This window comes from Cololabis saira, chromosome 1 (genome assembly GCF_033807715.1).
Source record: "Cololabis saira isolate AMF1-May2022 chromosome 1, fColSai1.1, whole genome shotgun sequence".
Classification (NCBI taxonomy): Eukaryota; Metazoa; Chordata; class Actinopteri; order Beloniformes; family Belonidae; genus Cololabis; species Cololabis saira.
Window position 1 is genome coordinate 23,935,543 of NC_084587.1, and position 25,872 is coordinate 23,961,414.

Here is a 25,872-nt window from a genome sequence, read left to right on the forward strand (position 1 = left end):
TGCACCGTTACACCTATTTATATATATATAGCGTCTATAAGCATGTGTGTCGAGACGAAAACTGTTGAGTTCGTTATTTAGTGATTCTTGTACATTTTTTAATTTTTCAAATCTGGCCCTTATTTGCAAATATGGAAATATTAAGAAAAACCTAAGTTGGATAAAAACACACAGAGCAGCTCATTGATAAGCTGTAACTCTGTCCTTCATTTTTGCTTGGGGGAAAATAAAATTTCAATCACCTCAGAACTGGATCCTTAGTGCATCTTTTCAGCTTTAAATCCTACCAAATCCAGCCGAATGTCTCTTAACTCTCCAAAATGTGATATTTTCAAGGAAAGGTTTAGTGCAATGAGACAAGCAGAAAACTCTGAAATTTCAAATTAAATAAACCATTAATAACCACGGGCTTCTGTCACAGAACTCAGATACAAAGATGATATTTTTACAGCTTCATACCATCTTTCCTCCAGTGTTTCAATGCATTGCATCAGAAATGGACAAAAATTGATAAGAATAGAACTCAAAGATTAGCTTCACATTGTATTACAGGTACTTTTGACTACCTCCCAATGGAACAAAACCCGGTAAAAAGTCTGGTTATCTGTGCAGATCTGCATAATGCCTCCAGGGTTAAGCTTTATTTGTCTTTACAACATTTGTCTAAAGAGACCAACAATAGTAAATGCAGCTGCTCCAGGGCAGCCAGCTGATCTAACAACTGCAGCGCAACAATGAAGAATTCAGCAGGGAACTGATGCAGGAGACGTAAAAGTTAAAAATAAAATGACTGCAACCATATAAATGGACCAAGTGTTTCTTGACGACTTCTAATCATCTTAGAAAGCACATAAAAATCATAATGGCTAATATTAAAGACACAATGCAGCATTTCCTGATTACTAAAATCTTTGTCATTGTCAATTTCTAAGGAACTGTTTTTCGCTGCTTGTAATATTGTAAAAATGTCAGATTTATTTTCTTCCAACTTACTATTCTTTACATTTTTATGAAAAGCTAAGTTCTGGCATGGTTTAGCAGTTGTGCCATTTCATTTTAGAAGCAAAGTAAGTTCTTATAGTGGTTTTGGTCACAAAACTTTACTTTGTAACTAATGTTAAAGACTAAATGCCAGAACCTCATCAGATCATGCGACTTCCAAAGAGCAGGATCCGGTGTGGTATCATGTGACCTTAGCTGTCACGTACCAGTAAAGGACACAGCAAGGTTTGGAAGAGCGTACAACTCGCCTCAGCATATCAAGGGACACACACTTGGTGATCGACAATAAAAATATTTTTTTATATTTGTGAAGCACTTTGAATTGTATTCAATTTGCATTCAAAGCTGTATAGTACTTAATTTACTTAAACAGTTAAAGGTTTTTTTAATGCGTTTGAAAGCATTATTTAAAATTAAATACATACGTACATTCTTAGTATGTACGAGTTGAAGTCACTTGTTGCAAATATTTTTTCATTTTTTAAGTCTTCCCCATTATTCTCTTTACATCAAGGCTCTCATGTGCCAATTGCTTTAGTGCCGTGAACAGAAATTTCACGTCAATGTCAAACAACAAACTACCACAGAATTACAGCTCAGCCGTACTACCAAGAGAGGAGAGGCTTAAAAAAAAAAAAAAGAAATGCAGATGGACCAAAATAAATTTATACTATTCACATGTCGTCAACGAATGCATCTGCCGACAACACAGGAAATTCAGAGGCTGTGGGGAAGTTGCTAAAGAAAGTTGCAACACACCCATAGCACCTGCTCAGAGAGCAAATGCATCTCGCTGATAGCTGTTGATGCATACATAGCTGCCATGGGCACGTCCAGATTGCCTTACTCAACAAAATCGCAGTGAAGGGTGTGGCGGGTGAGAAAGCTGTACTGCAGCTAAAGTGTCCCGCTGTTAATGTTCTATATCTTGATTGCCATCTTTTGCAGCAGCTGGACGCCTATTCCTGCTCCCGGAAATTCAGTGTGGGTTTTCTTGGTCATCCTGTAATTGGAAAACTTATCCAAGGACTTTTTTTTTTTTAATCAATACTTAATGTCAATTTCTAGGCTCAAAGTTAATCTCTTTAAAGTTCTCAAAAGACAGTTAGAAAAACACTGCATTTTGAAGTAATCCCATGTAACTTTTAAGCCCCTAATTAGTATGAAGATCATTTAGAAATAAAAAAAAGAAACCACAGCTAAAAATCTCCTGAAAATATGAGACAAAATAATATTCGTGTCAACGTCGAAAGATGAAGGATGAAAATGGGTTTCTATGTAAAATGTGTTTGCTCACAAGCTATAGCTTTAATTTAAGCTTCACTATACTATAGGACCCTGAAAAATGACAGCTATGCCATTCATTGACGGCGGCACATGTGCAGCACAGCCCACAAGGCTTTCGCTCTGCATGGATCAACAGGAGCAAGAACTCCATGAACTGGCCTTGCAGGACCTTCTGTTCAGTTTGCCTGGCAAGGCAACCTTTTATGTGAACCGAAAGCTGTAAAACTTCCTCAATTTAGATTTCAAGAACATGTTTTGATCCTTTTCTAAATCAGAAGTGGATGTTTGACATTATTTAAAAGCGCTTTGGCGACACTGGCGTGCATCTGTTAAGAGTTGAACATTTCTAAACAAGGATCGGCATTACACATATGAAGTTGTTCCACTCTGAACTTAAAATATAGTTCTATATACAAGCTACATTTATGAGCCATGGCAGCGCTCTCACAACTCTACAATTTTGTAAAGGCAAACCTAACATGTTAATGCTGATCAGGGATAATATGTCATCATCAACATTTTCATTTAGCATAATGGTGTGGTCACTCTTGCTGGTGTATCTTTAAATAACTAATGATTGAGTAAAATTAGGTTCAGCTATAATGATTAAACAATTTCAATAAAAAAAATCATGTACCTCATACACACCAGAACATGGGTTTAAATATATAAATATTTATGGTAATTAATTTTGATCGAGAGTATATCTGATAACAATCCAGCATTTTTAAAAAAATACATTAAGAAAAAAATAAAATAAGAATCACTATAAAGCTGGCTTAAAAAAAAAAGTTAAATATATAAAATAAATAAGGTATAATATATCCAGATGAACCCAATATATTTGCCAAATACTGGCAGCATTTAACACCAGGTTGAATGGAGACTTGTATAACGTCTTACTGCAAACCAAAAGGTGTCGAGCAAAGTTTTACGTTGTGTTTCAACACAAAGCTGTAGTGTTTAAAGAAAAAAAGAAAAGGTAAATTAAAACCCATGTGCTGCACCTCATCTCTGCTTAACGCCAACATCTACATAATTACCAAACTAACAGCACTAATTACATTTTCTTAAGAATGGAAGAAGACAATAAGACGCACTTCTAAGACTGTCCCTGTACTCCCGTCTTTGAAATTTAATTCTCTCCGTCTTCATTTGACTCCAAATTTCTGTGACCTCAATATTGTTGAAGTCATATGCCTTCAACATTGTGTCACCAAAATTAAAAAGTCAAATACAGCAACTTAAAAGCATTTATAACTTGCCCTTTTTAAATCAACTAAGAGTTTACATTAAGTCGAATTATTACATTTTTGTCAGTCATAGCAAGAAGATGTATTGAAAACTGTTGGGAGGCCAATGAAATGCAAAACAAAAAAAGATGGAAAGTCTGGACACGTCCTCCAACAGTGTGTAAACAAACGCATCTTAAAATGGAAACAGCACTCTAGGTATAATGTTGCATCTCTTAAGGTCTCAAAGTTGCGCCGGACTAAAAACCATAAAGTGTCAGATGTACATTGTATAACAAACAGAAAACAAATACATGGACAGGACTAAATAAAGCAAAGAGGAGAGCTCTTTAATGCAAATTAAAGTCAGTTTTAGCCAATATAAAGTTTGTAAACTTGAGAATTTCTCATATTGTTGCATATTCCTAATTTGTAGCCATTAAAAAAACTCCCATAAGTAAACTAAAAAGGATGTAGAGAAATAAGGAATTAATCTAGTAAGAAAATTAAATATGTAGATTATTGGTTTATTTTAAGTTTAAGATTTGAATTAGTATGAAATAAATATATACACACATGCACATTCATATAAAACAAAGTTAAACTGATATGTAAATGGGTTTCATCTAGATTCAACTTCCTGGCGTCTGTGCATTAGGGTGGTCAAAACGACGCACATTTTTAAAATCTGCCTGGATACATTCAGTTTTTTTGACAATGGCTTTATTTCATTCATTTTCAAGTTTACATTAGGCGGAATTCTTTCTGTAAGAAGGCCAGGCAGATATTGTCATTCAAGCATTGCAACGGCTGCCCGGGCAACATAATTTGCTTAAGTAATGTCATAGAAGAAGAAGAATATTATTTAATAAGTGCTACAGCGTTCAACAGCCCCAGCCAAATAAAGGACTTTAAAATGGAAAAAAAAAAAAAAATTCCCAGATTATAAATAGGGAAAATAAACAAAAAGTCAAATCCATATTCACCAAAATATCCAACTTTATTTTCATCAACTAAGAAAAATAAGGAACATATTAAAAAAGTCAATGTTAATATTCTGTTAATTTTTAAGATGCAATATAGAAAATACTGTTTAATTTGGTGATATACCAATTTGGGGAAAATGTAAATTCATAACAGAAAAAAAAAATGGAAAAATGAATGTGTCTTTGTGGCGACAAATAAAATATTGAAGGCAGTATTTTAAATTCAAGATATATAAAAAGCAACCACCACCAAGGTGAATTAGGACAAACGTGTACAATACCCTTTGCCATTTTTGGATAGACGATTAAACTGGAACCCAATTGGTTGCAAATGTACAGTACTCACCCGTCTGCGACAAAAACCTTGCGCAATAATGTTGATGCTAAATATCTTGAGTACTCTCTGAGTCGGTAATGATTCGGCGGCGATGTCCTTGGGGTCTGCCAGGCCGAGCGCCTGGCTCTCCAACGGGACATATGGGGTCTTTGCTTTACCGGAGGTACCATTTGGCATCTTCTTCTTCTGAGCACCCAATGATGAGAAACGGGGAATAGGGCAATGCCGCAGCATTGCAAAACAACGTGTTTACAGGATCATGTCCCAGAAGGAGATCTGAAAGCTGACCGACTATAGCTTCAAGTAGATGGCTTTTCTAAAATGAGCGTAGGATGTTCCCCGCACCATGAAACCACTGCGCAGATGTATTAAAAACTACACTCGCTGGGCTCCTACCTACTCAGATCTTATCCCCCCTGCTGACTGAAACCCTTTAAAGTATATCTAGGCTGTGAGGTCACTTTTGCCCCTAAGCCAGGCGGAGCAGCTGATGTCAGGGCCTGAAAAGAGGATGGACCGACTCAGCCTCTGCCCCCTCAGACAGGCACCGTGGAATCTGCTCTCATGACCCCTCAGTGCTGGAATGTATGCAGGACCTGCCTGACACAGCGCTCAAGTGCCCAGGGAGATTCCTTATTGTGGGCAGTCTATTGACACCCTGACCCTCTGCTCCTCCAAACGGGGTTACCTAAAAACCACTAAGGCCAGATAAATTCACCCCATGTAATCTGACAGCATTTAAAATAAATAAAACACACCACAGATTACTGCATCCTCATCTGAGTCGGGCTTGTAGACGGAAATGCTGAGGCAAAGATTATTATAGAACAATTTACTCTAGGCTGCCAAGATTTCAAGGAATGTCAATTATTCCATCTCTGCCAGCAAAAGCGCTCAGGATATTTAAAGAGAAGATCACAGCTCTCAAAGGCTAGTATGTTCGGCGCATACAGTCAAATAAGGATTTGCTTGGACAGAATCAAGAAGGATGGACTTCAGTCTAATGTGAAGCGTTTCATATTAAGCTACAAAGACAGTAAAAACAGCAGGAGGCTTTTGTCAATAGTTACATTTTGCTGCACAAAACATTGACAGAGCTGTGAAAGTAGAAAGATCCTCAGTAGCAACAAGTTGTGTACCCAGAGGGGGTTATATTTATACAATTTAAGCTTAATATCCCAAAAATATAATTGGCATGCAGCAGAAAACAGCCAACAATTAGGGTAAAATATGAAGGAACCAGCAGAACGAGTCAGAAGAGAACTGCAGTCCCTTCATGTGTTAACGTCTACTTTCATATTAGAAATGATCAAATAAACCAAAATTGTTTAAAATACTATATTTTGAAGAAACCGATGGGCAAATACTGTGTGCTGGCTTGTTTTTGACATTTCCGACGCTGTAGAGGTTACTTGAGCTTTGGAACTAATCTTAGGCCACCGAGCCAAGTGAAAGGCACACTATTCCAGTCTGCTACAACATGATCACACCCCAAGGAACCTGCAAAACTGAAAGCTGCTCAGGTTTATGCAACCTTCTGCAAGGCACATCCTCCACATAGCATTTCAGATGATTATTTTACTATTCTGCATTGCATGATGAAAGAACTACAGAATTTCATTTCTTTTCATTTGTTTTCTTACATATCTTACCATGACATAGCAGAAATGTCTACGTCTCATTTCTCAAGGCAGTCGAGGCATAAAGCCCTCGTGGGCAATAGTATGTAGGAGAGGACAAACAGCAGAAATAATTCATACTATGTGTTTATGCTCTCAATGTTACCAAGGTATAAACACCGAGCATGCTCATGCAATTGCTTCACCTCTTTTAATACTGTGATCCCATATAAACTGCTTAATCACTCGCTGTGCAAAACCAGATAAGACGTACCAATACGACTGGAGGCATGAAGTCAAGAATGGTTGGCGTGTAGTAACACAGTACACTGTGAAATGACTCCCAGCTTTCAGAGCAACTGAGACGGCCAGTATAAATTAAGATGCAGGTTCTGTGAAAGGGAGGAAATGTCTGCCTTGAATGTGAAATGCTGTAAACAGGTATAATATTTATGTCACCAGTTTTTTGTTGTTTTTTTAATATGTACACGCACACACTGCACGCATCTCCAGTGGAAGAGGTATACAATAAATTGATTGCCATATTTTCTGTAAGGCAGGTCGTCTCATAGCTGTGGCGAAAAATCGATTGGCCTGACACTATCCTATTAATGCGCAAGCGCTTTGGACTGAATATAAATGCTGCTTACCCTCGTCATTACACCACAGCAGATCTAGAGCATGATATTACATTGTGAAGATAACCTTTTCATGAAGTATAATAGGTAAAAAATAAATCACTTCCTACTGTTTATTAATCACAAGGAGCAACCTGCACTTTTAATTTATGTGAGGAATTATGTAAAGGTCCATGTTCTGCAGTCGTGAGTAAATTGCGGAGAAAAAGTAGCTTAGCATGCTCTGATTACGTTTTAACATTTACATAATAATTACAACTTGTGTTGCATTTGCTGCCAAACAGCAGATGCCATACTTGGAAGAAGCAAACACATTAAAGTTGAATTCTTGCTCTTGGAGCTGGACAGCATCCATGTGTGAAAAGCAACAAGTGTTTAATTCCTCTGACGCAGTCTTGGGCTGAGCGGCAAAAATCAATCACAAACCGAGGGCCACGGACGGCTGCAAGGCGCGTTTGTGTCTTACTGACCGCTGCCTCCATCTAGTGTCAAAGCCTGGGACAAACATGCTGCAGTGCAGAGGGAACCAAACCTCCACTGTGGCGCAAACATGTTAGTCAAATCTTTATTATTAGATTTAGAGCATTATCGACATTTTTCTTTTTGTCTTATTAAGAATTATAATGCAATTCAAGGGCAATAAAAGTGTAATACAAGGGCAATAAAAGTAAATAAAATTGGTTTTATTTGTCCACAGAATCTGATTCCAAAATAATTGTTTCTTTTTCAGATTATTTTTAAGTTATATATCTACAGCCTTCTGTTATTCAAGCCCAATAAACAAAAGGAATACCACAGTTACGTTTGGAAATATATAGATGCTGACGGATTTTAAATAAAATAAATCCAAATATGATCAAATTGTAGACTCAACTTTAACAAAATCATGGTTTTTATCATTTCGAAAATGAAACCATCTCAAGTAGGGCTGCACCGATTCCTCGAGTAACTCGATTACAAAAAAAAATCATTGAGCAATTTCATCTGCCTCAAAGTCTCATTTAATTAAAAATTTAAATGAATTTAAAGCTCATGTTTCGCACTGATTATTTTTAGTGTGACACAACGTGCTTAGGCGTATGCGTTCCCTATAAAGCGGCCCACAGCCAAGCATTTCTGTTTAAAACGTATTGGTTCTAAATGTGAAGTTTAAAAGGCTGTGTTTAAGATTTTTTTTTATTTCATATTTGATACTTTTTATAATTGTGAATAAAAAGTATGTTTTATCCGATTAATCTTTGGAATATTCGATACAATACTCTATTACCAAAATATTCAATAGCTGCAGCCCTAAAGGAAAGTTCTTCCATTTTCAAAAATTGAACAAAAAAAAAAAAAAATTTGAACAAAATAATTGTAGCAAACGTAACTATAATGTTTAACACTGCATGAAAATTCCTTGCAGTCTGGGGCTGCTTGAAGTGTGGAGCAAGAAGCTTGTCACCAAATTTTCCAGAGTTTCCATGCAGGAAATGCTTTGCCAGGTCTTCACTGCAGCCACCTCGAGTTGCTGCTTATTGTTTAAGGCAGGGTTCTCCAACCCTGGTCCTGGAGAGCACCTATCCAGCATGTTTTAGATCTTTCCCTGCATGAACACACCCGATTCTAATCAATGGTCGTCATTAACTTGTTATCAAGGTCTGGACAGTTCTGTTGCTGACACAGCTCCTTGTATCATGGTGTGCTGAAGCAGGGAAACATCTAAAACATGCTGGATAGGTGCTCTCCAGGACCAGGGTTGGAGAACCCTGGTTTAAGGGCTGTCCGCCTTTAGTTTTGTCATCAGTTAACTGGAAGTCATTCTCTTCTGGGTTGAAATCAAGCAAACTGACTTGGCCACCAAAGAATATTCCATTTGTTTGACTTCCAACAGCATCAAGTTCAGAAGAACCGTCATATCACTTTAGTAGCCTTTGGTTTAGTGGGCGACGATAATCGGCCGTGGCCGATTATCGAATTCGATATTCATAATTTTATAATAACCGGTATCGCCCCCCCCCCCCCAAAAAAAAATCAAAAATAAATAATTTCGATTTTTTTTTTTTTTAAAGAAAAATTAAGAAATTTACTGAAATACTGCATTTTCTTTCTGTATTAAGAATGTTCAACATGCTCAAACTTAAGTAAATATTTGCACTTAAAAAAACAACCTGTGTAGCCATTTTCACAACCTGTACTGTTTGGTTGTTTGTCATGTGTACTAGTTAGCTTACTGTTACTAGCTCCAAGTAGGCACTTGCTGTAGTTTGGGTCTGGGAATTGGGAGTATTGTGCCTGACTGTTCTAAAATTGAGGCTATTATTCCTCTTAATTTGTTATTTTTTATAGGCAGCTTTTTTATTTTATGTAAAGAGAAAATTCACTTAATGTTATTTTTAATAACTGAAATGCTGCTTGTTTTGTTTGATGTTCCATAATTTGCACTTTTGATGTGTGAGCTGTGCGAAGTGAATATTGCTGTCCTTCCTAGTTAAAAGCAATAAATTGCTCACCATTCATTTAAATGAATTCTTGTATTGAAATTTGTTTTCTCCCAAAAAGGTAAAAAAGGGTAATAATGGTATCGGCTGATATCGGCTATCGGTCTTTTTGATTTCCCCCTAATCGGTGATCGAAATAATCGAAAAAAAGGCTGATCGGTCGGACACTACTTTGGTTGAATGTGATCAGTGAGTAACTCAATAAATCTCAGACTTCAGATTTGCCACATCCGTCAGCAGTGACATCATCAATAAACACAAGAGCCTGTTCTATTGGCAACCATACATATCCCCATACCATAACACTGCCTCTGTCATGCCCAGCTGGCCTCCAGCAGGAGGGTCCCCCCTTATGAGCCAGGTCCTGCTCAATGTTTCTTCCCTCCTAAAAATGGGTTTTTTCCTTGCCACTGTTTGACTTAAGGTTTTTTCTCCCAATAGATGAGTTTTTACCTGCTATTGTTTATGTAATAATTGCTCGGGGGTCATGTTCTGGGTCTCTGGAAAGCACCTAGAGAGAACTTCTGTTGTAATAGCTGCTATTAAAATAAAATTGAATTTGACAAGGTGTGGTTTGCTTAGGATCATAAGCTGTTCTCTTCCTTCGCCATACTTTACTCCTTTCATTTTTCTCATAAGTTTATCTTAGTTTTATTGGTCCAAAGAATCTGATTCCGAAGAATGGGTTCTTTTTTTCAGATGTTAAATCTGGCTTTCCTTCTGTAAATATTACCAGCACTTTGCACCTTGTTCTTAACCCTTTGTATTCTTATTAGTAGATGCTGAGCTCACTTTTCTTTTGAAGAATCTTCTGAACTATTGATTTGACCACAATCTAATGTGGGTCTCTTCCTGGGTATTCTTATTGGGAGTCCAGTCAAATAAGTGCGAAATGGCAATTCGATACCTGATATAAAACTCCAGATCTTGTATTTGCTTCACCGGTCTTGAGATAAACAGGGGAATGGACAAAACTGTCCAATTACTTTTGACACCTTTGTAATTGGGGTACTTTGTTTAAAATCAGTATAAGTCCTACAAGGTTGATGCAATATTTTGTTGAAAATCTCTTAAAATCAGAAACTGCATTTGTGTGTAAATGCAACATTCTTTAGAAAGTAAAAGTTGAAAAAAACTCAATTGTCCCAATGTCCAAATACTTCTGGACCTAACCAACTGTAGCAGCTGTAGCTGATGAGTATCTTTATTTTTTTTTGGTGGGGGGGTAGTGTCGTCTGAACTGTGTAGGCTTTGAAAGTTATGTTGGAAATTGTAGCAGTAAACCAGTGAGGACTTTCCTCATTCAATTTCTGCCTTAAAAAATTAGCATATTCATACAGTCATAACACACAAAAATGAAGAAATCATTAAACACTGAACATGTGCAACTTTCCACCCCCTCAAATCTATTATTTTACTATGTGCAATTTTAAACTAAAAATTGTAACTTATCATAGAAGCCATGAAAGGTTAAAGTATCCACAAACTTTTACCAACAACAGTTTTGTGTATTGCACTAATGTATATCAAAGCATATTCTTCATGTGTATGTACTATGTGGCCGCTCACAACAACAATCTGTAAACCTCTCACTAGTTATTCAGCACTGTTTCGAGTATCGGGAGTAATGTGTTATCCATCTCTCCATGAACAAAAATGCTTTTGCAGGCTTTATACACATTCATTTCGCCCTACATGTTGTAAAATGTAGGGGAAAAAACAGACCTCTTCACAAGCTAAATGTGTAATGGTCTCAGCAGTCCCAAGGAAACCCGGGAGGTTTCTCAGGGATTCTCTCACATTGACTAATCTCTGGCTGTGGATAGGTGGAGTCCAAACTTCTTCTGCTTTTCTGATGCTATTTCTAACTTCTCCAAAAAAATACAAGTAAGCACACCAATGTATTTGTGGAGACTTAAAGAAATAAATCAGGTCCTGGCTGATCAGCACAGTAATTACCATAGGCAACACTGTGGAGCCAGAGCATTCTCTTCTATTCTAGCCTAAAACCCACTCACCCTTTCCATGTGTGGTAAATTTAGGTCGAGCATTTTAATCTCACTTTGCAATTTATCATTTAATGCAGTTCCAGTAGCCGACAGCTTCCACTGTGAATAATACTTCAGCTGCTTCCTGGTGTGAAGGAACATGTAGGCCACAAGATGGCGGTGTTGTCATCATTATGGACAATGTATTGTAAGCACAGTATGATGGTCAAGAGTCTCACATAGTGATGTAGTCTTTAACACTATCACTAAGAAGCTTTTTTTTGTTTTTTTTAAAGAAAATGTAAGTATTGTGTATTTATGCTAAGCACTTAATCATTCATAATTACCCACAATTTTAATTTACAGACTATTCATTAAAGAGTGACACAAATGAAAACCGTCAGAGTTGAAAAGCTGTGCTTACCTTCTTGTTGGAAGAGCTTTGGTGTGTACATCCCGACTCCTGATTATTATTGGGTGCAGACACATTGTTCCTGAGAGAGGGAGAATTCAAGCCCTCCTCGCCTTCTCCTCCTTCCTCTTCTTCCTCGTCTCTCCCGCTCTCTGCTGAATGTTCATATTCATCACTGTCTTGGTCCATTTCCTCATCATCTTCCTCCTCTTCCTCCTCCTCCTCACCCTCTTCCCTCTCCTCCTCCTCCCTTCCTTGCCCCTCCCCTCCCTCTGTCCTCTCCTCCATTTCCTCCTCCTCTTGGTGGCTGCTGCTGTTGTTGTTCTCCTCTTCCTCTTCTTCCTCCTCCTCTTCAAGAGCTGGCTGGCCTCTCAACTGTCTCTGCTCCTGCCCCCACATCCACCTGGCTCCTTTCTCTTCCCTGTTAACTTCATTTGGGGGGCCTCCTTCGTCTTCCTCAGCCTCTTCATCTCCCTGAGGGCCATTGCTGGCTCCAGACTCGCTGGGTGCCCATGGCTGCACTCTCTCACCCTCAACTTCTGACACCGCCGGCTGTTTAAAGAAAGAAAAGAGTGATTGCAAGGAATGGTCTTACAAGATAACCCATTTTTAAAGAATTTGCTGAATCGGGAACTTGCTTAATCTGATGAAAACTTGAAAGCTATTAAGTCATTCATTTTGAAATCTCAACATATTCTAAAAGCCACCCCTCACCTATTTTTATTTCTAATGTCACATAAAAAGAAAGTAATTTCCTTAATGTCAGCTGGTCTCACCCTCTGCTGCAGCCGCCCATCGTCCTCAAGCACCCGGTTAATGTGCTCGTCCTCATCCCCCTCCTCTCCCGCCTGCTGGGGTGCCCGGGCCGTAGAGGAGGCGTTACCTCGCGATGCTGGACCCCCAGGCCCCCGACTCCGCCTGCTGCTGCTGCCCCCCGACAGCAGATCCTGGTTCATTTCCAAAAGCCAGCTTGCTACCTCCTGGACCTTCGCTAGGCTGTCTGATGAGGAGAAGATCTTGACATTCTGGAATGACACAAAAAGAAAAAAAAACACAGATGATTCATATTCATTGAAAGTTCTCTACATCCTTTTAGTTAAAGGAGCTGTATGTAAGAGCAATAATAAAACGAATCATAAAATGACCCCGATATGTCAACAGACATTTAAAAATCATGTTCATTTCAAATACTTATGTCACTGACAACAGCACTCAAGCCAGGATATTCCAGTTTAAAAAGAGGAGTTGCAGCCCTCAACTGATGTTGATGTTTTCATTTTTTGTTTTGGCCTGAAGCTCCACCATCCACCTATCTCCCAATCATGAAGTCAGTATTGTTTCGGCATCCGTGTTGCCGCTACGAACGTGTTGGATGAAAAACCTGACAACCTCTGGTCGGGGGGAGGAGGGGGAGGGTACACGCCGCTCAACAATATTTTGAAAGTGACTGCAGTACCAGTTTTGGCCATTTCTTACAGACGGCTCCTTTAAAGGAAAACTATTTATGAGGAGGAAAATTAATTTACAATATCATCTCTCTCTTTTCTCATAAATATTATTGATGTGGACAATACACTTGAGCCGCTCCCCGGCAGGCAAACATAAAAACCAGGTAGGAGTGATTGTGTTTGGCTTCAGATCAAAGAGGACCGGACACTCTGTCTCAAATGCAGATGAATAAGCAGAATAGCCTTGAGAGCTACTACATTTTCAATAGCCAATCAACAAAAAGGAAAATGTAGTAGCTCTCAAAAGCAAAACATTGACTACATTTACCAAAAGATTGTGAACTGAAAGTCTGAATGTATCAGTTTATAGTGACAGTCCCAGTGAGTAAACACATAGGTACTGCAGCTACATGTGGAATTAAAGAACAGCCACTGCAGCTTCATCTTTATCCAGCTCGCTTAACGACAAACAGAAACTCAGATGAGACTGCAACTAACAACAGACCTAATCTGCCACCACCAAAAATGCATCCATGTTGTCCTTTTAGTCTTACATCCACAGGAACGAGGCTGCACATAATGCTGCAAAGCAATGATACCTCTGAATAGAACAAAACATACGGTGAAGTTTTATAGATCACTCAATTTGACACTCTACTGCTTCTAGGAAATATTACAAATAGTAGAGGGGAGCGAGGATTGATATGTTTGTGCATGTGAAAGAGAGAAAAAACGATAGAACTATTAGCTTGTTTCTTCATACCAACAGAGTAGAATAATTGTGAGAAGCTTGTGATCTCCCTGTAAGCAGCCTACTGTCTCTCACTGTCTCATTCAGCCCTTTCAACTCTCTTCATAATGTTTTTCAAAAGAAACAAGCATTCAGGACCTCCTTGTGACAACAACATACCAAATTTGTGATGAAGATAAAATATAATAGTTTAAAAAAGGGGGCAACGCTCTACTCCCTCTCTGGTTTGTTACAAATGCAGTATTACAAAAGAAAGAAAAGCTATGTATTTCATGTATGACAAGTGTGACAACTATTTTACAAATCGACCACAAAATTTGAACATGGAACGATAAGTATGATTTTTAAAACGACAGACTAGATGGTCTCTTCAGAACGAAAACTATTCTCTTAGTTCCAATAATAAAGAAAAAGTCTTTAAATAAAAAAGGAGCTTGAGGCTCCTTTTAAGAAATGAGACTCTCTAGCGCCACCCTTCACCACGACGGCCGTTGGGGGTACTGCAGCCAACAGTGAAGCCGGCACGGGAGAACGGGGAGAACGCACATGCAGCGCCATGTGACGTCACATCCGCAGGACAGCGCGGGATATTCGGGACCGAATTGCAGCACATTTTGCAGCACACAGCCTGTTCAAGGCAAAGGAGAGATACACTAGAGGGCTCATTCTTTTGGGTTTGGAACGCTTCATCTGACATTATTACTAGAAAACTTACAATGTATACGGATTTTTTTCATAAATCTTGCCACAATCCGGCCTCAAGCTCCTTTAAAAAAAAAATGTTTTAAAGTCTGCAAACTTGCACTACGATGTGACACTGATCTTGATGAATGGAGACAAATTGCAATGCCTTTTTGCCCTTTTGAGTTTGAAGTACTTTTACCAACAAAATTACATGTTGGTCCATGTCCAGTTAGAATTTTTTATCAGGGTAGCAATTTAACAGTCTCAAACGCCATTAAAAGCTGTGTAACATAATGCTGCATTATAGTCGAGCCCACACCTCAAACCTGTAACACAACCTCTGATATCGATTTAGATCCACATGACTCGTGTGAGGCTAAATAAACCTACTATAAATAAATTCTGTTGAGGTCCTAAATAAAGACAAAAGATACCCTTCCAAATAGTCATGTTGCTTTGTCAACAACCACAATGAATAATGAGCACGAATTCTTATGGCTCAAACTTCCAGTAATAAATAATTCTTTTTAGGTTTTCAGTTTTTTGTATTAGTCATATGGCAACTGAGTTTTGGACAAATGAGATCAATGGTTTTAAAAGAGCTTGCACTGTTTGAAATGAAATTAATTTCTGTCTACTACATTGGACATAATTTTTGTTAGAGTAGGGTGACAATAGATATTTTAAACACCCATATCATCTCCAACTATTCTTAAACTGTGACAAATTCAGAGTTAGATATGCAGACTGCAGTTCCAAATCTCTACAAGCTACAATACAAGAGATATTTTGAGGAGGCTCACATACTATATCTACCTCGGTTCATACCCAGTTCCTTGACCTTGAGGAAAATGTCACTGATACCTTTGTATGGCTTCTCTTCCTCTTTGCTATACAGTCCCAATGTAGCTGTGGTGGGAAGCATTAGACCAATCTCAGATTGCACAGCCACCCCCCTTCCCTCTTGGGACTGGCGGGTCCATTGCTGTGAGCTTTCAAAAGGAAGGCTATGAATAGCTAAAGTTTCCCTGCCTTTTACTGGAACGACAAGGATTTTGTAATTAATGTCCTTAACACAGCCCGAGTGGTGCTGGCAGTTGTAGTTCAGACATTTATGTGCTCTGAAAAGATGGGCAGGATGAAAAGCCTAAGGCTGATGAAACTGGATAATTGAAGCTCACCTCCGATTCATTTTTAGCCAACAGTTTGATGGCAGGTTAAATAGTGAAAAGCAGCAGCTTCTATAATTACACAAACTGTTCCTTTAATCATTTAAACATGAATAAAATGGTGCTTTGGTGTAGATCACATACAGATAAACTCAAGTCCAACTACACATGGGCCTCACCATACATATGCAAGTTTCATTCATCAGTCTCTATTCTTAGTCCAGCAGGAACTGTGAAGTGGGAAAAAATAGCTTTGGGAAAAATCGGGGGGAGGGGGGCAGGTGTGAATTTGTATCGCCTAATAGACAACACACTGAAAGCAAATGCAGAAAACAATATCAGAGTTGTTCTAAGATTAGGATCACAAGAGCACATGCTCATATTGGCTACAAATAAGCAGCTTTGTTCATCATTCAGAAAAAGATCGTTTTTTTTCTGAAAATGATGTTGCAATTCAATTCGACAAGGTGAAACCTTTCCTGGTGTAACTTATTATCTGGTGCATCTATTATTAAATTGTCTATTAATTTGTCAGACTAAACAATATGAAAAGCAAAGCTACTAATATTACTTTCTTATCAGATTGATCTGTCCATTTTTCTCCCTCAGTCAACTACAAAATAAATAGCAAGGAATATTTTCAAACAGTGCCAGGAAATGTTTAACTTCTCATGTTGGATTGTGGCTTACTTTAAGTTCATTACATAGAGTGTAGCCTCTACTACACTGATCAGACATAGCTTTTAGTCCTCTTGTGTTGCCAAAATAGCTACAAACTATCACTGCAAGGACAAAGCAGATCTCAAGGTGTCCCGGAGTGCTTGGTACTGGGACATGAGCAATAGATCCTCTGGGTCCTGTGGTTGTAGGATGGGGTCTTTGTGGGTTAGAATTGCTCTCTCACAAATGCATTGCATCCAAACAGACTTATTCTGGGAGTTTGAAGACTGTGAGAACACTTCAGATTCTTTGTCGTTTATTTTTGAGTCTTTTCTAATCAGATATTTCACGCCCCTTTGCTGTGCTGCTGGGAGAGGCAGCAGAGGACTGATGTGGTTATGAGAAGGGGGAGGGGAGTGCATGTGGTCAGCAAAAAAAGGTTGAGGTAAGTGGCAAATGTCAGTGTATCAACCATGTTAATGCCAGTATGTGCATGTTCTTCATTGCTTAATAACAAGGTGAGCTGTGTTACAGATGTAACCCATCATGTTAAGGACGGTCTAGCACTGCCATGTGGCACTACAAAATACCATACTCACTATGTAGTAAGTTTTTCTGCAGAAAACTGAGGTAACTCCCCAAAAAATGACAAATGTTGCAGATATTCAGTCCAACTGCCAACCAGTTTGTGTAATAAATAAAACAGCATCTTCTAAACTGTGCATCTGTTAAATTAATGAAATCTACAACATGTGTACGCTGCCAGAGATATGATGCAAAGGACACCAATAAAGTCCATGATGTAGCGGTTGATGAGAAACAATGTCAATTTCTCCCAGGTGCATTGCCAAGTTGGCACCTTAGGAAGTCAGGGGTGGGTAACAGAAACCACTCGAGTCTTGTGAACAGAGTCAACATGGAGCCCTTCAGTAAAAATGTACCATCTTCTCTTAGATTTGGACAGTGGTTTATATGTTATGTGTGCCCAACAAATGGGGCAAGATATTAACTTACTATACAGGAGTTTATATCCCTGCACTTCTCCACAGCTGAGTTTGTTTCTCATTGCTGTAGGAAACTTAAAAAAAAAAAAACACAGTAAAGTCTTGTTTTATTCTTTGTTAAAGAGCATATTGCAGGTTAGAATTTTTTCAAAAATGATACCTGACCTTATGTGAAAATGACTATGTGAGAAGTTAATGTAGGATTTAATATGTTTTACAAGACATAAGGGCACTTATTCAGAGGAAAAAGTGGCTGATTTTAGACAAGTTCCTACAAACGCTTTTTTTTTTTTCGAACACCGCGTCATATGACGCAGCAACAGGGAGACGTCTCCACAGCTCTGCCCCATCTGACTGCCCAGACCCCGTACACACGTAGCCGGGTATCTGCTAAACCGAAGATATTTTCCTACGTTTCGACCTGTCATCCACATGAAAAGGCAAATAAACGAATGTTTAACAAAAATCCAGGCAAAGGGAAAATTTATGTTTATGTAGATGCGTGTAGACCTGGTGTAGACAGAGACAACCGGAGTTTTGCGTTTTTCGAACGTCACATTATGCTCCAAAACAACAAATCTGCTCTGAGTCTGACGTCTAACGTGCGACCCAGAACTGCAGATGATCCACCATCTGTCCTCCAAGCTATTTATTAAATAAATGGTCTCTGCTCTTGACACCGTTACACCGACGCGGAGCCTACGCCGTAGGGTACGCGGCGACGCGCAGCAGGGCTGCAGCTGGGCTTCGTCGATTAAACAGGTCTGCGGCGGACACGGGGAAACTCCAGCTCGTTGCCCGAGGAGGAGGCGCGGATCCCGGGGAAGCGGCGCAGCTTCCCCAGGGCTGTCAATCAAAAGAACGTGGGGGGACTAACGGGTTTCGTAATTATAAGGCTGTGGCCTGTCATATTGGTGTGAATACACATTCACAACCTCTTCAGTGTCACAACTAACATTAAGATCCATTATTTTTCCTATTGTTGAATTCACCGCGCTCCCCAATGCAACGTCACTTCCGGTTCAGCTTTTTCAGATGCGGAAGTAAAATACTCTCACAAAAACAACTCCAGAGGTCACTGTAGTATATATTTATGCGTATTTCAATGAAAATTCAGTTCCTACATTATTTTCCTACACATTGATTCACAGGGGTCTCCAACCTGCAATATGCTCTTTAAAGCAGCTTTAGCAGGAGTGCACTACTGACTCAAACTAACCCTGGAACAGTCTGACACACAATCAAATCATAGCTGTAATGTTCTTGTGCAAGAAGTAAGTAATTTGACATTGGCTGTAAATGTACTTTGAGGGCTGACTTGAGCATCACTGGACTGGGTGAGTTAAGAATTGTAAATGCTGAGTATTGATCACAAACCCTTATCTATTTGTAGTTCAGGAGCATCGGCCACCTTAACCATGCCGATAAAAGCTACAGAAAACTGAAGCGTGAGTTTGCAGTTACATACTTCCCACATGGTAACCAATGCAATCTACAATTAACAAATACTAATAATACTACTACTAATAAACCGTATCTGAAATAAATGTATTTTGAGTTTAAAAAAAGATTGAGACTGACTTACAGAAGGATGAATCATGTCAAAACTACTGGGTAATTCTAGCAAATAAACCTGGTTGAGACTAAGGAAAGAAAATTAAAGGACCGAGCTCAAAAACCACAAATGGCAGCAATAAATCACTTCAATGTGACCTTAACAGAACAGCTGGAAAAAGTGGCAATAATACTGGGTGTTCTCAGAACACACAGCAGATGGTAATATATTGAGCAGCTGATGCAGAGAAGCTCCACTTAAAACCCATAAATATTAATAGTAGATGACTATTGGAGGCGGGACAGAGCAGTAATAGTGGTTAAAAAGGGACACTTAAGACCGCACACCCACCAGACTCTTGTAATTATGAGTTATCTGAGCTAAAAATGCATTTCTAGCAGTGTCCATGTTCAATTTAAGAGGTTCCAAGCCTACATATAAAACATCAGAAGCACTTAATCAATGGCTCTATTTTGAGCTGGTGTCCTGTTAAGTGTCAAAGTAAGAAAAAGTGTACGTTTTAATAGAGAGCTAACTTTTTTTAAGAACATTAACTGACATCCGAAAGTCTAGGAAAACACTTCTATTTAACATAAGGAACAAGACAGAGTTACTGGTACGTGTAATGCATCGTCCCTAAAAGTGTCAATCATTATCTCTTTTCCTTTGAATTGTTGCCATGCAACAGCTCATGACTCAGACAACAAGTCGTCCTGGAAAGCCAAACAATCAATCTCCTCATCTGTGAGAATGGCCAACTGCCAGGAAGACTTCAGAAGGCGTTTAAAATCCAATTCCAAGCCCATTCTCTAGTGAAACAGTCATGTGTAGTAAACCCAACTAAGCAGAGGGAACCCTAGCCTTGCAAAAGAAGGCTTTGGAGTTGCCTTCTTGATTCGCACACTAACACATACACCCATAAACACGTGCACAATCTTGCACTGGGTTTTGTTTGCTCCATCAGGAAAAGATTTTTCTTTAACTGAAGCGGCGTCGCAATCAAGTAGACTAAAGGCATGCATTAAAAACACTGAGCAAACTGAAAGCACATCTAATGTCAAAGCCACAAGACTGCCATTGAATCAACTGGTTCCATTAAAGAATCAATTACTGAGAGCGTCTGGGTTTTATAGTTTTACGTAGAAGAAAAAAGCCAAATAAGTTAAAGGAGGATACTAAAACTTCACAAGTCATGCTTCTTTTGATAGGCTGCCAGGGCCCACATGGTTGCTGAACTGTGTGCAAAAAGCTTAATTCCTGCTTAACAAGAGTCATGACACAGCTGAGGCTATGGGAGTGGGAGCTACACACAGTTACCTTCAGTCGAGGTGAGCAGCCCGTGGCCAGGCGCTGCAGATGTTCTGAAGTATGGCTGCAAGAAAGGAAATCTGAGCAGCAAACTGTGCGGCCCAGTCTCTTCATCAGGGAGGAGATGATGCTACAGCCACAGCCACACATCGACTTGCTCATTAGTAGCTTCTCCGTCCTGCAGTTATAAGGCGTGTGGAGAAGAGACTAGCTGTCGCAGGCACTTCCTGGTCCTTTACCGAGTACTACCAGTTGTCCTTAAAGCTGATGCCTTTTCTGTAATATATTCCACAAAGTGCCGATCCACAGGTACTCCGCCATAGTTTAGGCTCGTTTTATCTACAGTGAGCATATTACAGATGCTGGCACTTGCCTTAATCCATAGTCAAGGGACTTGAATCGAGTACAGTTTCAGTCCATTTCTCTCATGATCAATTCCCACATTTTCCACTCCTTCAGTTATACTTTTATCTCTGAGCAGCATATGCCTCCTGCTGTAGCACCCCTTCTTTTGCCAAACTCACTTCCACCAGCAAAACACCTTTCTTTGATTGCAAAGCACACACAGCACGCAGAGTCTGCCACCACTCTTGTCTGTCTCCCACTGTTTCCATCCGTTTCTTCCCACTCCCTCCACTGCCTGCTGCTGCTGTGCATTGAGGATGCTATCCCCGCCAGCGCTGCTTCCACAGCTCTACACCCCTCCACCACCAGCTGCAGCGGTAAACCACTTATACTTAGCTCCTCCAACTTGCCGCTAAAATGCTTTTCCCATATGAAATTCGAGCTCCTAGTTTCTCCATTAATTCAGGAAGCAGTGGACAGAATATTGTAAGAAATCCAAGCCACTGTGTGCAGCAGGAGAATTGATAAGCAGGATACAGTGAGGATACTGTGGGGGAGGGCTCACGAGTAAGCACTTAGGAGACAAATAAGAAAGCAGACAGGATTATTATGGTAATGATCTGTCACTGGGGTCAAGATGTGACTAGTGATCACTATAAATCATCTTTTTAAAATGAACAGATATTTTAGAGGCTGGAAATCGAATAGTGTGACAGCTTCCCTGACAAAAAATAATCCAAGTGGAAAATTAAAGTCCTTGAAATATGTAATTGAGTTTATCACGGTAATTCATTGTTATTTAATGTGTAATAAAGTGATTATTTAGAGAAAAGTTTCATTTGGAAATATACCCCAAATCTAGAAAAGCAAATCAAAAACAGCTTTTCCTTAGCAGCCCCTCTGCAACTGTACATATTAAATGCCTGGTCAAAAATCAAAACGTCAATACAAAGAACTGGAAAAAGAAAAACGACAAAGGAAATACAGATGCAAAGGCTATATATAAATTGTGCTTTTAAAAGACTCTTGAGAATCTTGCACTAAGCAATCATCCTGCTCATTCGGATGATAGAAAGGGCAATTTCTGGACAAGATGGTGGCACAGAATTCATATTCGAACTCCAGGTGGACAAACAATGTAGTTTTCTTTTTTAAATTTCTCCTTTTAAACATTTACTAAAAAAAACAACAAAAAAAACACAATAGTACAATAAGTACTACTTATGATTGTGCACTAAGGGGTTTACTGGTGGTTGGTTGTCGTTTTTTTTCATTTTGTTAAAATATAGAAAACATTTGCTTGACCTAAATGACCAGATCTATAAATCGTCATATAACGGTCAAGGATTAATGTTACCTTCAATAGGTGACAGTGATTATATCTATGCCTATAGCTGGTTACAGCTTAAAATATTAGTAAATTTGGGTCACTGCCATTAATAATAATAATAATAATAATAATAATAAATAACTTTATTTATCCGTTAGGAACTTCATTTGTGGAAAAGCATAAGCATCAGTGCGTACACGTACAGATAACATATGCAACAGAAACAAACCAAACAATCAATATAAAGCAACATACATTGGGCAATCACAAATACTGCTTAGATGCTGTAAAACCATAGCATAGATAAAATACGAGAGAAAGAGAGATAAAAAAATATAAGTCCCCCGTTAAGTGCGTGATAAATACAATGATTTTTTAAAAATATGTATAAAAGCGGGTACAAAAATGAATAGGTAAGATCAGCTGTTTATGAGTCTGATTGATGAGGGCACGAAGCTTGACATGGCTCTGTTTGTCCTGAATTGTAGTGATCTGTCACTGCCATTAAGTTAGTGTGAAATTGTGCATCCATCTACCTAATATTTTTTTATCAAATTGTTCATGGATTCGTGGATTATTGACTACTAAACAAGCAGCTCACAGTCGGTCTGTCTGAGCAGGTGGTCAGCAGCACAGGGGACTGACTCAAAGTTCGTATTTGCTCTATGTACCTCAGCCTCCAAGTACAAATAAAAGTCCCGTCACCTTCAGAAGTATAGAGACAACTACTGCTGTTGTGGGGCGTGTCGGCAGCGGACAGGAGGCTGCTTACACAGAGCTGGTGGAAAATATTTTTCCTGGTGTGGGAACACTAGTCAAATTGAACATGACCAAACACAAAGGAGATGATTGTGGATTTCAGGAGGGGTATGAATAAACCAAACACTATTTCCAGCCAACAAGATCCAGACTGGACTGGAAAAAAGAAACATTGAGGCTGTTTAAACAAGGAGAGAGAGCGCAGGCTGTACTTGTTGAGGAAGCTTAGCTCTTTCTGTTTTTATACTAAAAGGTGTTCCATCTAACAGACTATGACAAACTAATCAACAAGGCTGGCTCTGGGCTGCAAACTACTCTTGGGCTGTTATTCCATCTAGAGTTAAAAGTCTCTTCCAACATATGCCCTTTTTTATGAAAATGAATATCAATCTGAAATGCCAGAAGCATCATGTTAAACAGTAGTGGATGGGAGCCGTACAAAAGATTGATGTACAATCAGTCTGAGAGCAGAAGCTTCAGCTTGAGTGCTTAAAACTGAAATAATGTAGGAGGAACGGTCGGACCACAGTTTTATTCCCACAGTCTGTATAAGTTCTGGGAGGGTAGAAGACAACTCGTTTTATAAGAGCACTTTTGAAGGACCCTTTTCCTTGCAATGCAAGGTGCCTTGTTGCAAATGGGTGGGACATACAGGTCTGACAATTGGCTGGAACACGCCCACCCTATTTTAGTCAAAGTTCTGACACTCATGAGGTTAAACCCGCTGCACTTGGGCGAGTTTCCTCGTGTGATTGACTGCAGGTGCTAGCACACTTCCACTTGGAAAGCCTCTGAAGTGATCCACCTTGGCTTCCTGTTCCCTCCCCTCATGTATATATTACCAGTAATTAGGGCTGGGCGATTTTGGACAAAAATAAAATCCCGATTTTTTTCTCTGAAAACCCGATTTTCGATTTCGATTTTCTTTGGTAAAACTACAAAAGACATTGGAATAAATTGTTTCAAATATATATATATTTTTTTAACTTTATTAAAATGACAATTACAAATCAAAATATTTCAAATATTTTATCTTTATTTTTAAAGAAAAATAGCAAACAAATGTCCCTATTGGGAATGAAGTGCAATTGAAAGATACTGTAAATCCTCCTTGAGTTTAGTAAAGTGGCAACATTTACAATTTTCTTGACCAAACAAAGATGACTAGACGAGTTCTGTCTGTAATGCAGCCAGCTGCAAAAAAGGAAAAACCGATTTTCCGATTTTCCTTTTTTTAACATCGTCTTGATTAATAAATTCGATTTAGATTTAAAATCGATTAATCGCACAGCCCTACCACTAATGTGACTGCAGCAGTTCAGGCAGTGACATGTGCTGCATCAGTGTTACCTGTGTAACATAGTCATGTTGTTTTCACAAATGCAAAAGGACAAAGAAAAAACTCATTCAAACCTGACCCAGACACATTCAGTCATCACCCAAATGACAGGAAGCAGAACGGGACTTTAATGTCTCGTCTCACAACTGAGTGCCGAAAAAAAAAAATAAAAATAAAAATGTTTCCAGTTTTGTTCTTTTCTTGACCAGAATTAAAAAGCAGTTCTGGGTAATGGGGCACCCTATTCATTATTTATGGATATTGCTTTTCACTGTGTCAGCTCACTGCTTCAGTATTGATCCATAACGCAGAAACTCGATGTATAGGGTCTTACAAGAAGACATAACACAAATCTTGCATGCTGCAGCTAGAGGGAGCAACACAATCAAACTTCACAAGGTCATAGAAGGAATTTCATTGTATTATTTGCCTAGTGAATAAATTACTACAGAGCTTTAGAATATAGAGGTCCTATACCATACCACATCAAAGTTCCTTGTGCAACACGACGGTTTGACATCTTTGTTTCACTCAGAATATAAAATTGTGGGGGGGTCCTGTTGATTACAAGAAGTGAACTTGATTTATGATATTTAATAGGATCTTTAAAAAAAAAAAAAAAACTGCAAGGCACTAGTGAGACTACTTTGGAAAAAGGCAGACAGCAATGTTGGTTTGATTGAGTCCATCAGATGTGCATCACAGCAGCTGCTGGTGTTAATAGGAGAGAAGGAGAGATAACATTTCAGTCATTGCCTTCTTTTGCAATTTGTGTAGGTCAGCATATCCATTAGATGATGACTCACCAAGCACACTGTGGCAGAAAAAGGTCTCTTCTACAATGGACATCAATGTGGAATGACTGCATCCACATTTCCGGTATTAAAAGAAAATGTAACTCATTTATACTCTAAATAAAATAGAACAGAGTATGGAAATAGCTCACAGTGAGTCAGATGTCTCCGTTTACAGCACTAGTCAATGAGTGAGGAGAAATCTGAAGAGCAGCAAGGAACCCTCTACCAGTTCAGAAAAGGAAGCCGACTGTCTCAAGGAGACTCCGCATATCTGACATGGATACTGGGAGGTTGTTCAGTCTGAACAGCTCAGCGGAGAAAGCCCTCAGACCAGATTTTCTCAAGTTATAGCATGGAGACTTGACAGTGAATTGATACAACTTCAAATGAAAGTTTGATATTTTAGAGCTCATTCAAGAGTAATAACATGTTACTGCTTGACTCAAAGCGTTCAAAAAGAAAAAAAGGGAAAAAAGATCCATATTCCTTTGTATCAAAAGGGGGGGGGGTCAGGATTTCAATGACAAAGTTGGAGTTTTATTTAGGAATGGGCTCTATTATTGATTTCTATTATGGACCGGGCTGTTGATCATTTTCATAACAAATCCACTCTTGACACAAAATAAATTGACAGTACTTCAGTTTAAGTGCAACAGTATCTTCTACTTACAGAGAGTATATGTTTTAATTTTTTTTAAATATTATAAATACTACAATATACAACTCCGGCAGTGTTAAACCT

General features: G+C 38.8%; 1 protein-coding gene across 4 annotated transcripts in view; it reads right to left on the reverse strand.

Annotated features, from left to right (window-relative positions):
* Nucleotides 1-25,872, reverse strand: part of fbxw7 (F-box and WD repeat domain containing 7) — a 117,335-nt gene that overhangs the window by 64,156 nt on the left and 27,307 nt on the right. For 2 of the 4 annotated variants that reach the window (XM_061718602.1, XM_061718594.1), the window contains 2 exons: nucleotides 12,758-13,006; nucleotides 11,994-12,533 (listed from right to left, as the gene is read on the reverse strand). In XM_061718602.1, coding sequence (XP_061574586.1) covers nucleotides 11,994-12,533; nucleotides 12,758-12,937 — 720 coding nt within the window. In that variant the 5' untranslated portion in view covers nucleotides 12,938-13,006. Of the gene's footprint in view, nucleotides 1-11,993; nucleotides 12,534-12,757; nucleotides 13,007-15,680; nucleotides 15,699-20,569; nucleotides 20,723-25,872 lie in introns of those variants that run through there. The other 2 variants (XM_061718588.1, XM_061718609.1) reach the window with 2 other exon arrangements.